The 15882-nt window shown below is 44.5% G+C and overlaps 1 protein-coding gene across 1 annotated transcript in view; it reads left to right on the top strand.

Annotated features, from left to right (window-relative positions):
* Nucleotides 1–15882, top strand: part of LOC131207589 (uncharacterized) — a 37774-nt gene that overhangs the window by 5672 nt on the left and 16220 nt on the right. The window contains exons 2-3 of the mRNA XM_058200209.1: nucleotides 5119–5139; nucleotides 8900–8947. Of these exons, the coding sequence (XP_058056192.1) occupies nucleotides 5119–5139; nucleotides 8900–8947 (69 nt within the window). The remainder of the gene's footprint in view (nucleotides 1–5118; nucleotides 5140–8899; nucleotides 8948–15882) is intronic.

Genomic DNA, 15882 nt, shown 5'->3' with positions numbered 1-15882 from the left:
AAAAAACAGTAGAAAAATATATCTGTTTTCCATTGTGTTTCATTTCAAAACCCCGTAACTACGTTCGAGCGTTCCCAACCCAGCCTTACGAATCACCCGAGCCATCCTGCGCTAAGAGACCAAGCTGGAGGCGGCCTGGCGGTGGGCAGGGAAAATACGGAACAGACAACGCGCTGCGAAGAGCGGGGGCCTCGTTTCATGCTCGGGCGGCTTTGAATGCGCGGTGCATGGTGTCCGAGGACGGAGCGAAACCAAAGGGAGAGCGCAAAAAAGCCGGCGACCCAGAATCCCTCCAACATCGACCACAAACATCGACCACACAAAACAAGACCACCGATCCCACCTCACCCCATCATGAATCTGCGTAATTTTTGATCCGGCCGGGCCACTTTGCCCCGCCGTCACGGCGGGGACTCGGCCTCTGCCGGACACTCTCCGTGCAGTGTGGTCATGGTGTGGTGATTATCGTTTCGAGTGACCTATTTTGTCGACCGCCCGACCTGACCGACTCCCCGGAGCTGGAATCACGGTTGGCCACCCAAAAAATGGGGCCGGATCGGATCGGATTGCATGCGGTGCCCGGCACTAGCGGGGATAGCGATTACACAACATCGATAGCCTGTCACGAACACCCGTGTGCCGCGTGCTGATTGCAGTGGGGAACGCGGAACCTGTTACTTGGGATCAATTTCACTGTGTGTGTTTGAAGCAAGTTTGTTCGGTCCCGTTTTATAAAGCGATGTCAAAACTTGACCATAACCACATTTTACAGCTCCGTAATCTTCGCACCGTAGAACGAACGGAGCGATTGGCGATTAGCATCTTCCACAGCGCGAGTGTGGATCCTTGCGGCGTTTTATGGTGTGGCGTTAAAACGCCAAACCGATCTCCGGCCCATTCAACCGGTTCGTGAATCCTGTAGGATTCGTTGGAGCATCAACGATGGCAGTATGTTGCGCGAAGGCGAAATGGCGAAAAACACCGTGACACACGGGTGCGAAGATTTCTGAGTGCGGATTGAAATCAGTTTCCGGTACCGATGGATCGGTTCACTTCCGCAAAGCCGATTCGCCCCGTCGCTCGCGTTCACCTCCGGCCAGGAATGGTTGGGTGACTGCGAATGAAGTAATTACGGTGCCACGCTTCGATGCCAGGATCAAAGTGTTCCGCACGGGTTCGGGTGCGTGCTGTGATGGGGCCGGAGCAGCAGCAGGACTCGGAACGGCTGCCCAGGGATACCAGGTGCTAGTCAGATGATTGGTTTTGCATAATCAACTGCACGCTTTCGGGAAACACTTCAAACGGCCAAACCCATCACAGCTCCTTCTCCTCGGTCGGTCGCTTTGGCCCGCAAGAAGGGCCCTAGAAAGGTACTGTACCGGGGACGGTTCATGATATGGCCGCCACGGAAGATGGCCCACTGAACAAGAAGCAGCACTGGAGCCTCGGCAAACTACTTCAAAAAATCGATGTACCCCAGTGATCCGTGCTTGATTGCAATCTGACCATTGTTGCTTCGAGTGGTCACTTTGAGTGGGCTTCGGCATGCGGCTGCTCCCTAAACTGCCGAAGCACAGGGCAAACGTTTCCACCCACAGCATGTACCGGTTTGTCGACCCCCTGGCGAATTCAGTATGCTAATGAACCACCGGAGCGAGATGCCGTGCGTCCGCCGGGTTTTCTTGCACTATTCCGCCTGCACCTCGACGTGCCTCGAGGAGTGGTCGGCCGGGTCGTTGTACGAAGAAAACGTTATTATGGCACGGGCAGCACCGTTTAATCGTCACTCAAGTCAGTCACTTGTCCAGATAAGCGGAAACTGAATTGATCTCGGCACGTGGCCAGCGGCCTCAAGGTGGGACAATCGATGATTTAATTGATTTAGTGGGCACTATTGTTCAGTGGATTCCATTGTTATCTGGTATACGTTACATTTTCATTGTTGCTTTTTGAAGAACGTTTCAAGTTCTTCAAATTTTTGCTTGTGTCTCTTTGCGCGAAACGATAAAGTTGAAGCCTCTCAAGATGCACGCACTATATAAGTTTTGGCATCTCACAAAACTTATTTTTTTACTTTCATAATCTGTTCATGACAGATAATACAAATGGCATGCCAGCAACGTGACATAGGATACCGACATTAGCTTCACAGCCAATCATGTCAGTACTATGTTTAAAGGGGATGAAAACGTATTCGCAGAGTAAAAATGCGTCAATGATGTTATGACGACGGTCAATAAATCTATTCATCTCGAGAAAGGCTATCAAATTTGAATGTGAAAATTACCAAAAACCCGGTTTTTTGTTTTTCAATTGAATTGAATTCAATTCAATTGTTCTCCTCCTTTGGATTAAATTTCATCATAGTAGAGAATTTAGAGGTATAGAGTACTAGTATAGTATAATAGAGGTATAGTAGAGAATAGTAGAGGTAGTAAAATTTAAGACCTTTTTCAATAAAATAATTACCGTTCCTTACATTGCGTAAATTCTGAAAATCTAAATAAACAACAATCGCCAATCACAAAAAAACATATTTGAACATATCGTTGAGGCTCGAAATAGTATCCCATACAAGTTAGCACAATACCAAGCATAAACATTGGTGAGCATAAACAGTTAACACCACCCCGACTGTTAGCATGACTTCGAAAAGGCAACATAGTTATATTCATGCTTTGAGCGCGACTCCAAAATAACAACATAGTTGCATTCATGCATTGAGCACGATTCTAATAAGACAACATAGTTGCCTTCATGCATTAAGGTCCAACATAAACACCGAAGATCACGGACCACTCTCAGCTGAATGTAAACATTCACACAGCCACCAACAATCCGTCCGAGCCGAGAGCCGAGCCGAGAGTCATACAAAACGATCAACCGATCACATCGAGTTGTTCTTTCGAGTTGTGCCTTCCATCGAGCTACGTCGGTTCTGCGGTCAGTGCGTTCCAGCATCATAGGGTATCCGAAACATCGTCGTAGTGAGTGAAGACCACGAAGATTGTAACCCGCGAAGCATCGTGTAGTGCAAGAAGTGTTGAATAAAGAATACAACCCTTTTTTAAAAGATACTCTACACGGTCTCGTGCTTAACTTACAGCTATTCCTAAGAACACTTCCACGTACAGTTCATGATTATTTAAATCAATTCTACAAACCTAGTTGGCAAAACCGGACGCCACATGGCTCGATTTCCAATACCATTTGCGTCATTTATGCTACGGCGCACCATGCGCCTCCATTAGGGCATTTTCCTTCCGGAACCCTTTTAAACGTTGCTCGCGCGATGCTCTTTAAGTTAAGTTTACGATTGGTCTGTAAATTAAAATTTCAAATTCATTTCCAGTTTGCATGCGTCTGCTCAAGTTGCTCCCCTTTAACCTTGATACAAATGTTGCGTTTCACTTGGCAGTGCCCGCCTTTTTTTTGTCTCAGTCGCGTTCCGACTCACAACACCGCGGAGGATGAGTTTCTGGTGTTGTGCTCTTCTGAAAGAATTTCCGAGACTCACTCCCGCGGCGGATGTAGCTTCTTTGGTGCCGAACGCATGCCGAAGCCCTTGTTTTATTCGTTCATTTTTCCGCCGAAGCGCGTAAAAAATGGAAACATGCGATACGAAAACACTGGCAACAGAAATGTTCAAAATGACACCCATTGCCTGTGCTGAATACTTAAACAGTGGCAACTGTTCACGGGCCAGTTTCCCTTCTTGTGCCCCCTGCTTTGCCACCCACAACCTGCCCTTCAACAAACGGCTTAAGTCGGCCGTCGCGTAACGTCACCCGGTGAGCGTTCTACAATTTTTCTGCCCCGCTTTTCGCTGGCCCGGAACGTCGAACCTGCTGGGTGAAAATTATGCAAACTGTCACGTTTTCCGGTGACAGTTTACCTCACGCACGCGGTTTGATTAGTGCCATGTGTGCGCCAAACAACTCTCCACGGTGCCATTCGTCCGATGGTGCAATGTGTGAAAACGTGTGAAAACCACCGGCGGGCACCCGGGAGGCTGGCGTACTGTTCCGGACGTGGCTGCTCCCGTGCGAAGTGGTACAACTTTCTTCAAACATCCTGGCCATCTTTGCCATGTAGTGGATGGTTAATGATAAATTGACGATAATATGTTTTGTTCTGCTGCGGGTACGGTTTCAAACCTTTGAAACGTGCTGTGAAAAGCACATATTGTGACCAGCTGAAGTCCTATCACCCGACACTGCTGCCACGAAACGCATTAATGCCCAGAACTTTGTCAACGTTTGGGAGGCCTAGTTTTTTGGCCCTAGAAAATGTTTAAAATGTTAGGCTATACGAAAAGAATTGATGTGGAACAATTCAAAACAAATTGCCTGTATTAATTCTTCATCATTTTACTCAAACAATGATAGTTGCTATGGCCTTTGAAACGGCTTATAACAACTACAAAAAAAAGTCATATTTTCGACGTAACGCGGGACACTGTTTCTCTGTGAGCACAGAATTCGCTCGACCAAAACTACTACATTTCGCAACATTATGCAAAACGATGATACGTTTTATGGGTTCTTGCTGAATTTTGTCCCACTCAGCACATCGCACTGCCGCACGGCAACGCACGTTTATTTGCATTTGCGATCGTTTATATTTTATCTACATCTGCGTGATATGGTAGGACATTTCGACTTCGACCTTACCAGCCATCCTGTCGTCGGACCGGCCTTGTGGAAGCCAGTTTTCGACAACCATTTTATATGACTTCTCCGGAAGAACAAACGAACGAAAAAGTTTCGCTTTCGCTCCACTCCCAGTCGGCCAGAGGATCGCAAAGCGAACAAAATAATGTGAATGCATCGTGCCAAATGCCCGGAACGGAAGAGTTTTGGGCCAAAGTTGGAGGAATTAATTACCATGGAGCTAGTTTATTTTTCCGTCCACAGAATGGCAACCATTTTGCAAACGTCCACTCTACTTCAATCAACTTTTCCCTCAATCCTGTGATAATATGAAACAAGCGTCCGATGACACAGATTGTGATAGTTAGACAACAGCAGCACATTACACAATCGGGACACACATCCACTATTCATAATGCTTCTTCACTGTTTTAATGAACTGTTTTTTTTGCTTACCACTTTCCAGTTACCTGCAAAACCTGCAATTGTGAGTATGGCAACTTTTGCAATAATGCTTGCATGACATCACCGGACTGTTCGTTTCTATTTAACTTATTTTTGCTATTGCAACTCTTTTTCGGTAAATATTTAGCTTTTTTGTTATGTGCATCATTAGCCACCGTGTAGCAAAGTAATGCTGATCAGCGAAATAAATTAAATTAATCCAATTGTACCATGTGAACCATTAAAATGTTGAGAAATTTTTGCAAAGTCAATAAAAAAAAGAAATGAAATTGCCTTTACTTTGCGTTGCATTCGATATCCGGAAAAAAATCACTCAGCACCGATCATCCAGATTGTTAGTTCCGATTGGAACACCATTCTCAATTCATTGAAAGTCAAAGCGGTCCTTGTAACACTTCAATTAACAATAGGCCGCACAGAGAAGGATTTCCGCTTGCAGAGCAACGATTTACACCCTGTCAGCTCTCAACTACGTTTTCCTGCCATCGTTCATTACACACTACAGAACTTTTCCAGCCTCACTTTCACCGTAATTGAAAATGTGTGTCATTCGTTGACGTAAGCACAAGAGGTCACATTTTACAATTAAAAAAGTTTTTGTTCGATCAGCGTATTGAACGCTTTACCCTACTTGACATGAGCTTTCAACAATTCCATATACCGAGCTGTTCAACCCACCTAGTCTAAGCTCTCTCTAGCACAAGCAAATGATTTAGTAATAAAAGCCCGCTGTAAGTTATTGCTTTGCCAGCACGAATTCACATGTGAAACGTTGATTACTTTTGCGTGACACAAGTAATTAAGTTTTTCGCCAATTCGGGTCCTGTTCATCAATACTTTTCGCGAGTAGAACGGTAACGGCCACATGAGCAGAAAAGCGATTTGCCCCAAATACGTGAGCATTTCATACACAGCCACACACATTATTGATTGCCAAAAATTGCCGAACCAACAGTGTACTAGAAGTTTGGGTGGCAGCACACGTGGATCCGACCATGTGGCCATTGGTCATGTTGATCACGTTTCATATTAGTTTGAGGTGCGAACGTCCGATTGGTCAATTTCCGCTCTGATCATGCACGATTATTGCATTAGAATGTCGTGTACACTTTGCGGTCATGACAGTTCATTCGTTTCGTGGGTTGTAACATTCGAAGTACTAATTAAATAAACTCGACCTGGAATGAACAATTTCAAAATTCAAATCATACCGACTTCCGTTCAATGTTAATGATAGTCAATGAGCGAACCCGGACATGAGCTCGGAATGATAACTTCCAAACACTGAAACCAAAAAATAAAGTAATCGAAAAAAATGTTCCAACTTTCCTGAGAATTTTGTCTTGTTTTAAACATTCTTGGAACAACATCGCAATAATTTGTATCATGTGCATAGTAAATGAAATAAATTTTATAGGATATTTTATCTGCCTTTTTTTAATTGATACAATCTAAACTCTCAAGCACGAAGTCCACAACCCTGTCCCTGTGTTCGTGACGTGATTTTTCAATTTCATTTCCCACGCACTCACATCTCGAGTGGAGTGACACATCAGTGAGGTCCTGGGTCATGATGTTGGAAAACATGCGAAAAGTTTGTAACTAATTAATGTAAATCGTGCCGCGGTCCTTGAGCGGCCAGAAAACAGTGTCAGCGACGCCGTGGAGAAAACTCTATAGCCCACCGTTGTGATGAAAATATTCCAAAATGGACGTATATTAACGGTGAAACAAGGGCAGGCAAAACGCGGGTCGTATGTATCAAATGAAACACCGGAAAGGGAAGCTGAATACCGAAACAACAGAGGCGAACGCGCGGGCAGCCCCCATTAGGACTGCGTGACGAAACGATATGTCGCAAAGCTGACGGCCCCACGAATTCGCGCTTGCCGACCCGCTCACTGATGGACGGTTGACCACGGGAATTTCGCTAGATTTGGGTTGAGGATTGCTTTCTTCTCGTTGTTTTCGTTTTTCGTTATTTCATGCCCCGTAAATTACACGCTGCTCGTGCTGCTTTGCTTTTTATCGTACCGCTGACGGCTCCGTTTTGGTTATTTTATTATTTCTGTACTCCCTGTTTTATGTCGCTTTTGCTACGTGGAACGAAGTTACTGTCGCTGTCGCTGACAGTGTGCCCTAAGCCCAGGAGGCTTAAAGGAGAGCTACAAACTTTAATGAGATTGTTTGTGGCTTTGGTGATTTACTGACTCCCTCAGGGTCTGGCTGGGTTTCGTTTTTCCACCACACTCGCTTTCCACCTGCAGGTGGACAATATGGTGTTTATGTTTTCATATTTAGATTCGCCTCGATGGAAAGGGTTTCGACGCTTTCCGATGGACTTTCTTGTTTGACCACGGGGAGGATAAACTGTTACATTTCAACAACGTATTTCGCGAATGTGTCAACGAAATTGACCACGACACTGCGGCTATGTCAGAAATGTTATTGCATTATTTATTCGGGTTTTTTTCCGCCATGAAATGTTTAAAAGCAAGCCGCTCCGTAGATAATACATGGCGAAACTCACAAGGCACCAGGCGCCTCCATCACAGGAAAGTAATTAAAACTCTTCATTCTTTTACAGTTCTCTAATGTCTGATAGGACTTTGTCTCAACATTTTTTTTTTCCATTCTACCAAAAGTTTTGTGATAAATCTTCCACTTTTGTACTCTCTGCCACAACCTTTTCGCTGTTACCGAAGTCATAGATAACCGAGGTGACCGAGACTAACAGTGGCGAATGCCTTGAAGGGGTCTGTCGGCCTGAAATTTTTCTCTCTTTTCTCAACGTGCGGGCAGGTCTTAAAATAGGGCTTCTTTAGGGCGTCAGAACAAAGCAGAGGTTTTTTTTAATAACGTCTATTCAGCTTAGCCAGGGATCCGAAAGAAGTAGAACTATTTTAATGCCCCGGGTGTGCCTTCGCAGCACTCGGTTCCATCGACAGTAAAGATGAGAGGCTCATAAAACAAATCATTGAACATAAAATGCTAACACCGAAAGCAATTAAAAAACTTTCTTAATGGCCACTAACAACGACCTACGACCGCGCTAGGGTCATATGAGCCCGAAAAGATAGAAAGCTCAACAAGCAAAACATTGTTTAAAAACCTGTTCAGCTCTTGGTGAAGCTGCGGTGAGCAAGAAGAAGAAGCAACCGAGTTTGTGTACATTATTGTGTGGCCGCAGCCGTGTGCAGTTTTGCACGTTCATTCTTCTTCTACTTGTTCAACTGCCATCAACTTTTGCAATGTCGTTTGAGTTTGCCTTGGAGCCAGTTTATGCTGTTTCGCTATGCCTGGTTTTCTTTTTAGCTGTGCAATGGGCAGGAAATGTTTACACTTTGTTTACCTCTGTAATCCTTCTTGTTTCTTATTTACTTTGTTTACTGAAATATGAGCCTCGCAGAAATCACCCCAAACAGTTCTGATTACGATCATAAGAGAATGAGTCCTAGAACGGCAGTACAGTGATACCGGTGGTCAGTTATTTGAAAAATCATTCTTCGATATAATGAAACCTTATATTATTTGTTATTTCTCTTGTCCTTCAGCAGACCGACTAAACTCAAACTATGACAGTAAAACCAGTGTTTGGTAAATGCAAAAAAATAGATAGACGACGATTATATTTTACTTCATTTGATACAGACGTGCTTAACTCGCTTTTCCTGTTTCATCCATCAATGCTTCAGAAACGCATCACAACCATTGTATTAAATGGAAGCAAAAATAACAAATAGTATTTTAATCGCTTTCTTCAATTCTCTCTCGTCTTTTAGCCACGGTCGGAAAACAGATCAAAGGAGGATACTTACTGCGCTACAAAAGTAAGTACTATCCGTGTTCGCCGACCCGCCCCATCCATCAGCGCGGCGAATTTTATGGATTCTGGCGTCAGCTCACTGTAACTCAATCCATTATCGAAATAACTTTTCCTGCCACGAGCAGGAAACACGAGGCAGGATGGTCGGCTTGAGCCTAGCATTGGAATATGCGAACTACTACGCTCCCTTCGGCACTGCACGGCTTTAGCTACAGTGCAGACCACGATTACGGCAGCAGAACGTATTTATTGTGTTATTCATGCTTGGGGTACATTCTTTAGATTTGTGAGGATTTTGTGTCTGTCTATTTTCAATTCTTCACTGGCATAACTTTCTAGCAGATTTTGCTTTAGAGCTTTGCCGTTTCAAAAACAACATTGTTCTCATTTTCCAATGAGCCATCCTGAGGCGTGCATTGGCAATGAACTAAAAGCATCACAATTTGGTTGATGGAAACACTTCGGGTGTGTAATATCCGAATTCAATTCGATTACCGTGCACACTATAACTCTTCGAGTAATTACGAAAGCAATCAAGGGAAAGAGATACATTGTGGCCACATACCTGCAAGCTGGACGGTTTTTGGGGGATTCTACGGCGAAACAACCCAAGCACTACGTGGGCTCGAGGTTTGCGTTTGCGAACCGCCGTAAATCTTCAACACCGAGCAGCGTTCTGTCCGCCAACCAGCGAAAAGCAATTCCATCAATCACCATTTTTATCCTGGCAACAGCATAAAAAGGGCTCGCGCGCATACGAAGCATCCCGAAGCCATTCCCAAGAATGCCAATGAGATTGCCCTCAGTCATCTCGGTGTTCCACAGTGTGGTGGAGTGCTGAATCGCTTTGACACCGCTTCTCGCGTTCGGGATGTTCCAGTGTGCATCCATTACTCACTGTGTGAAGTTTAAAAATAACGCTTATGGTGGCTTTGGCTAGCAGGACACATTTATATGCTCGAAAACAGCTGTCAGTTTTGCGAGACAGATATGATTTAATGCTTCTACTTGAGCTTAGCTTCCCCAGAAAAACGTAGTTTGGACTAGTGGTTCTTCGTCAAAATACTGCACTGCAAAAGCAACGTTCAGCGTTAGCTCTGCTCGCTCTTGAATAAGGATTTTTTTAATAGCCTTTTTAAGGTGAAATGATATAAATTTTTGTTGCTGAGGTTTATACACTTGATAAACAATCAGCATCAGACGTACTTCACATCTGTGATTTAAAAGGTCTGAATAATAATAATCTACCGTAAATATCATTACAAGACCTGGTAGTTGAAAATTTCGAAAAAAACTATAATGCGAAGCTTTGGTCAACCTACCGAAACCTGGACATCCATTACCACGTCATTCGGTCCGTACAGTGCAAGGAGCCTTCCACGGGAGGATGTATTACGATGGATGCAAACGCATGCAATAAACCGATAAGATGGAAACACCGGTGCTCTATCGCCATTTACAAACCCGTTACGCTGCTGTACGCGGCGTCCGCTTGTGTAGATTGTGTCTCAACCCCAACAAGGCTGCTCAAGCGGTTGGATAATGGTTTACGGGATTGTCCTCTTCTCAAGCGCAGGGATAGCAGCGGTGTGCCGAGATGTATATTAGAGTGAAACGTCTCTACTGTGGGCCGCGCAAGGCAGCTACCCCTCTCGCAGCCCCCTTTCCGCTGCTTTGAATTCTTCAGTATCTCCCAGAGTGCGTCAACGGGTGCCATTTGCACCACAACACTAAGTACGACACTGTCATAGCTCCCCCCGGTAAGCGAGGTGACATTCTCCGATATGCGCCTGACGACAATTTATTCTCATTTTCTCGGCCCTCGTAGCGGGCTCCATGATCCTCCTTCATGCGCGTCAAAGAACTCTCCGGGGGGAAGCGCCGAAAATGGAAGACAACAGAAGCAACGCCTGCAGAAACAGTGAAGCGACCATTGCGAGCCTTGCCAGCAAGCAACTTGCAGCGTACCACGTGCGTGCCATAGTCTGCGAAACTTTTCTCGACGAGAACGGGGTTTGTGATATAATTTGATTGTCGGAAAGTTGTCGCCTTACGCGCAACGCACCGTCACGATTTGGAAGGCGACTTTGGCATAGTCGGCGAAATGGTTGGAATGAATGAAGTGGGGCAATTCCGGAAGGTGTTTCGACAAGGCATTGACGGATAGCAGCTACTTTTTTTAAAAGGTTGTTTAGAATAAGCCAAAACAAAAAACAACACAATGGCTAGTCCTTCGAGAAGAAGTTTAATAGGGTTTTCAGCTACTTAGATTTTGCTCTCTGCATTATATTACATTTCTTACAGTTGAAGAATTCCAATTGAATTCCAACTGGTGAAGAATTCCGTTTCCAAACATGGCTAGAAAGAAACGCCGCAAAACACAAACAGTTCGCAAACGCCGAATAGTCTGCAGAAAAATTTGAAGAATGCTATCTTTTCGAGGTGCGCTTCCCGGTTTATTTAGTTAAGACAGCACTCGAGACGTCCAAATATTTATCGGAGCAAGACATTCTGGCAGCGCATTGTGTTATACGTTTTCATTCCACCGTTTGTGCTACTGTTACGTAGAAATTAAAAGGCATTTCTTCATGCATGAAATACATATCTTGCAAGATATAGACGTTTTAAGATAAAAACATTTGAAAATGCGTTGCATGAATTAAGAATATAATATGAAAACTGTTTAAAGTGTCTAAAAACATCCACCAACGGAGATACATAAAGCTTTACAGCCATTTGTTTGCGAAATCGGAATCTTGGTTCTACAGTGATATGCTAGGCATCCAATGGCACGCAATAAGCAAATGTCCTGAGTAGAACTGGAAACGAAGCGTGTGTTAACCTTCACAAACTACGCAAAACTAAACCCATATTCTTCCTCAAAACATTTCTGGGTCTGTTGAAACCGTAAATACAAACAGTAATGGTGGCTTGAGAAGCAAACTTCTCCATCGCATAAACCTGCAAACTAAAGCAACATCCACTCTGTTGAAACTTCTAGCTCGAAAATGTTTAATCCGTGCTTTAGTCGAGCTCTGGTTACCAAGGCCATACTAGGCCCACCACGAACATCAGAATTAACTCATCACGACTGCCAGAACCGCCAATGAGCCAATCGGAAAAAGCGATACTCCAAAATATAGCCATCACTGGAACCGTCGAGTAAATCGCGTCAAGGTTCGAGACTGTGGTTCGCGTTGATCGATTATCGTGTCGAAATTCCAACGGAGTGAAACGTTAAAGTGTAAATATTGACCAAAGACTTGAGCAGTACCTCGCGAGGTTTAACGCAAGACCGTCACCATTAAGTTGACATTGTCAATTCTTGCTCGTATATTTTCGCAACGTTGCTCTAGGAATGGTAGGCAATCCTTGTCCGCATCTTAAGGATGCAGTCCACATTGTGTTTTTTGGGGCTTTTCGATGCTTTCACCAGATGAAGGCAATGCGAGGATTTTAACACCATTTCAGACAATTCCCGTCGTCCCCGTTCACTTGACTTCGATATCCGATTCGAGAGACACGTTGCGTGAAGATCGATTCAATATTTAACACGCTACTGAGAGGCTTACGAGAGCTTGTCACTGAACTGTGATATGTACCTTCATGTGCTATGTATGGGGTGTTGCTGTGTATGGGGTGTTTAGAGTACACCTCACTCTGGCGAATATCAACAATAGTAGAAACCATTACGCTGTTGTCTCCTATGAGCGCGATGTCTTTCCATTACACGGGAACTTTTATTTCCCAGACGCGAGCGATGGGCCAAAATTTTCTCGGAATGTTTGCCGCTCGGTTCTTTGCATTATCCTCTCCCGACACGTGCAGGTTTACCGTTGGCCACCCATCCCTCGGAAGAAGAAGAGCACTTTCCGCGAAACCAGTGTCGGTTGTGGTAAAACGTTACACATTTACATCGACTGACATTCTCAGAAACAATCATCATCATCATCATACTCGTCGTCGCATGTCAAGTGTAATGCTAATTGACAACCGACACAGAGCGACTTGTCAGAAACGATATTAAATCATCGCGGCACCAGTTCGGTAAGCGCTACAGACTCAAACAAGATCTTCCGTGAAAAGAATCCTGTTCCGAGAGGCTTTTAAAGTTGTGTTACATGTGGCAAATTCTAATCTCAACTGAAATTTGTCCAAACATTTAGCAACACATTTTTTATTTGATGTCATTGGCGGTTTTAAAACTGTTTTAAAACGAGCTGAGCTGTCTAACTGAGTTGTTTTCGGTCATTTGTGTTTTCAAGCAATTCCTGCGAAGATTTTTTTATGAAAAACATAAAATTTTATAGTGACGTGTTTGATTTTATTGTAAAGTGTTCAACCAGCCGACAAGCCCAGACAACATACACTGCAATTGTAAAAACATTATATAAATTTTTATTCCAATTAGACATTGCATTATTCAATGTAATATGCTACTATTAATAAGATCCACAAATACTTGTTATTGTTGTTAATTTTAGAAGATCGGACCGAGCCGTATTTATATGCACGAATACTTCTTCATGGTACAAAGCTTTGTCCATCATTGACTACACTCCGTATACTACTTTTTTAGTTATTTATTCATTCTTTCAATTAATTTTTTTTCTACAACACACAGCCAACGAGCTACGTAGCCGCAATGAGAACTCACAGGTCTAACTTAGAACTGGTAGCACACTAATTTATAAAAGAGATAATTAGCAGCCAAGGTGCCTAAAAGTCTCTACATGTTGGGTTTAACATAAAAGAAACTAATATGGGTGAACTTGAAAGTGATACAAACAAGGGAGGGTGTTGGCTATTCAGATTGAAATTGCTCCTGGATGAACCCCCAGTTGGATGCATTGGATAGTTTTGTCCTAAAACGATTAAAGAAAAGCTTCATTTTATCTTGAAAAGTTATTTCTTCCCCTGCTATCCCAGTTCTAAATTAAAATCAGATTGAACTGGAATCGCTCTAGCTACCGCAACTATTTAGGCAACCACCTAATTTAAGCTCAACCTCAAGCCTTTTCTGGTATAATGAAGCGTGCAAAATAATCTTACAAGTAGAAAAGAGTCTAAACATAATTAGCGTTCAAGCAGGGCACAAAAAATCGGGCATTCGTCAATATCCTTTCACGCCTTCCAATACACACGCCGGACTAATAAAACTGCCGCCGCAAGGGACGCCCACCAGAAGGGATGTCTGATGCAAATACTTCCAATTACGGCAGCCTTAAAATGATTGATGGCTCTTCGGTGGGTGCTTCGTGTCACGACCAAGTCGAATTACCTCTCCGTTTGCTTGGGTCTACGTAGACAGAGGAAATCTGTGAAAGTCCGTAGCGGCACTTGGATCGTTTTTTTCTTCTCTCTGGTTGTCCACTTTTTTCTAGCTGGCTAGGACTGCATCGATTTGACCCCGAAGAGGAAACGACAGAAGGTTCCGAAGGCTGACCCTGCGCGAAGCACCCTCGGCAGTGCATACGATTGGGTCTCGGTCTCGTTGTCCAGCATCATTAGGATCATCGATCCAGTGTTATGATTAATGAGTGCCGTACGTTCGTACCGGCCCCCAGCATGGAAGGCCCCAGCGTCGAGCTCGCTCGGCTCGGACTTTCCTAGGATATACCGGCTTTGACGGCTTTGGCTCCTGCAGCCCACAATCAGGCTACCGGAAAACGAAAATCCTTCCCACGCCAACCGACGGGCCATGATTTACCATAAAACCCGTGTCAATTTTCATTTCCCCCAAAGGATCCCGAGGCTTCCTAATGACATTCGGTGCAGGAAGTGAATCCACGCTTCTACCAGAGCCCAATCCGCCCAACGCTTTCCCGCTTTGCCCATCAAGAAAGAAGCAGTGCGGGAGTGTGTAGTGATAATAAATTTAATTAAACATCAGGTAACACACATACACACACCAGGGTTTCTTCTCCTTCGCCGTGGATTGCCGTGGCTGTCGGTTGGATGTGAAGACGGCGAAGGCGAGGTTAATGGCGAAGAAGTGGCTTCAAAATTGACTTTCGCCTCCCCAGAACCAACTAGGAACCCGGTTCGAGGCGTCACGGTGGCCGACCGGTAGCAAAAGATGGAATCGACGGTCGAGTAGACGGTTAAGATGGTTGCCTCGTGGCACCGGAAGAAAAAGTGAGGATGAGAGGAAATTAAACAAGACCCAAACGTACCGGTTTGATGGTGGTAAGTGCCCCGTTGGCGCATGCCAAGAGTTATGATTTCGTTTCACTCCAAATCTTGTGCTTGAAATTAATGAAAAATTTCATTCCACCAAAAGTCGCTGAATCCTAAATGGGAAAAGTGTTGATGAGAAATTTGCAGCCATAAGCGGTAGAACCGCAACAAATGGCCGATGCTTGTGGGCCATCAGCTCCACCATACCTAGACCAAAAAGATAGGCGCAGATCAGTGCGACGACCTTGAAATAATCAGAACAGCGCCGCTTCAGACCTATGGTAGGTTAACATGCATGACTGGCAGTCGGGGCTTCCCGAACCCTCTAGCGAACGTGGAGCGAACCCAAGGTGTTCGGTGTCTTCCGACACACAGAACCGTGCTGATCCCAAACATTTCCCGCAACGACCAACTCCACACAACCTGGCGACTCGGCATATGCAAATGAATGACGAAGGAATCCCTTCTGAACGCTGCCTCACATTCAGCAGCCGAACCCGTACCGTTTATGGGTTTTCGATAAAAATGATGAATAACACGTACGGAAATTCCTTTTTCGGAAAATTCCTCACACATTCGAAGACCGTTGCTTCGGTATACCCCCACGTCTGACACAGCGTTCCATAATTGAATATCTCGGCGACAACAACAACAATTCGTGAGCCACCAGATCCCTGAGCGTCCCGGAGTAACCTCGTTCCGAATCGATCGGACCATGCTGCCATTGTTTCCGGTGTTGTTATCTCTGCTTTTCCAACA

This window comes from Anopheles bellator, chromosome 2, assembly GCF_943735745.2.
Source record: "Anopheles bellator chromosome 2, idAnoBellAS_SP24_06.2, whole genome shotgun sequence".
Classification (NCBI taxonomy): Eukaryota; Metazoa; Arthropoda; class Insecta; order Diptera; family Culicidae; genus Anopheles; species Anopheles bellator.
The sequence above is the reverse complement of the archived record's forward strand: the minus strand, read 5'-3'. Positions and strand labels throughout refer to the sequence as shown.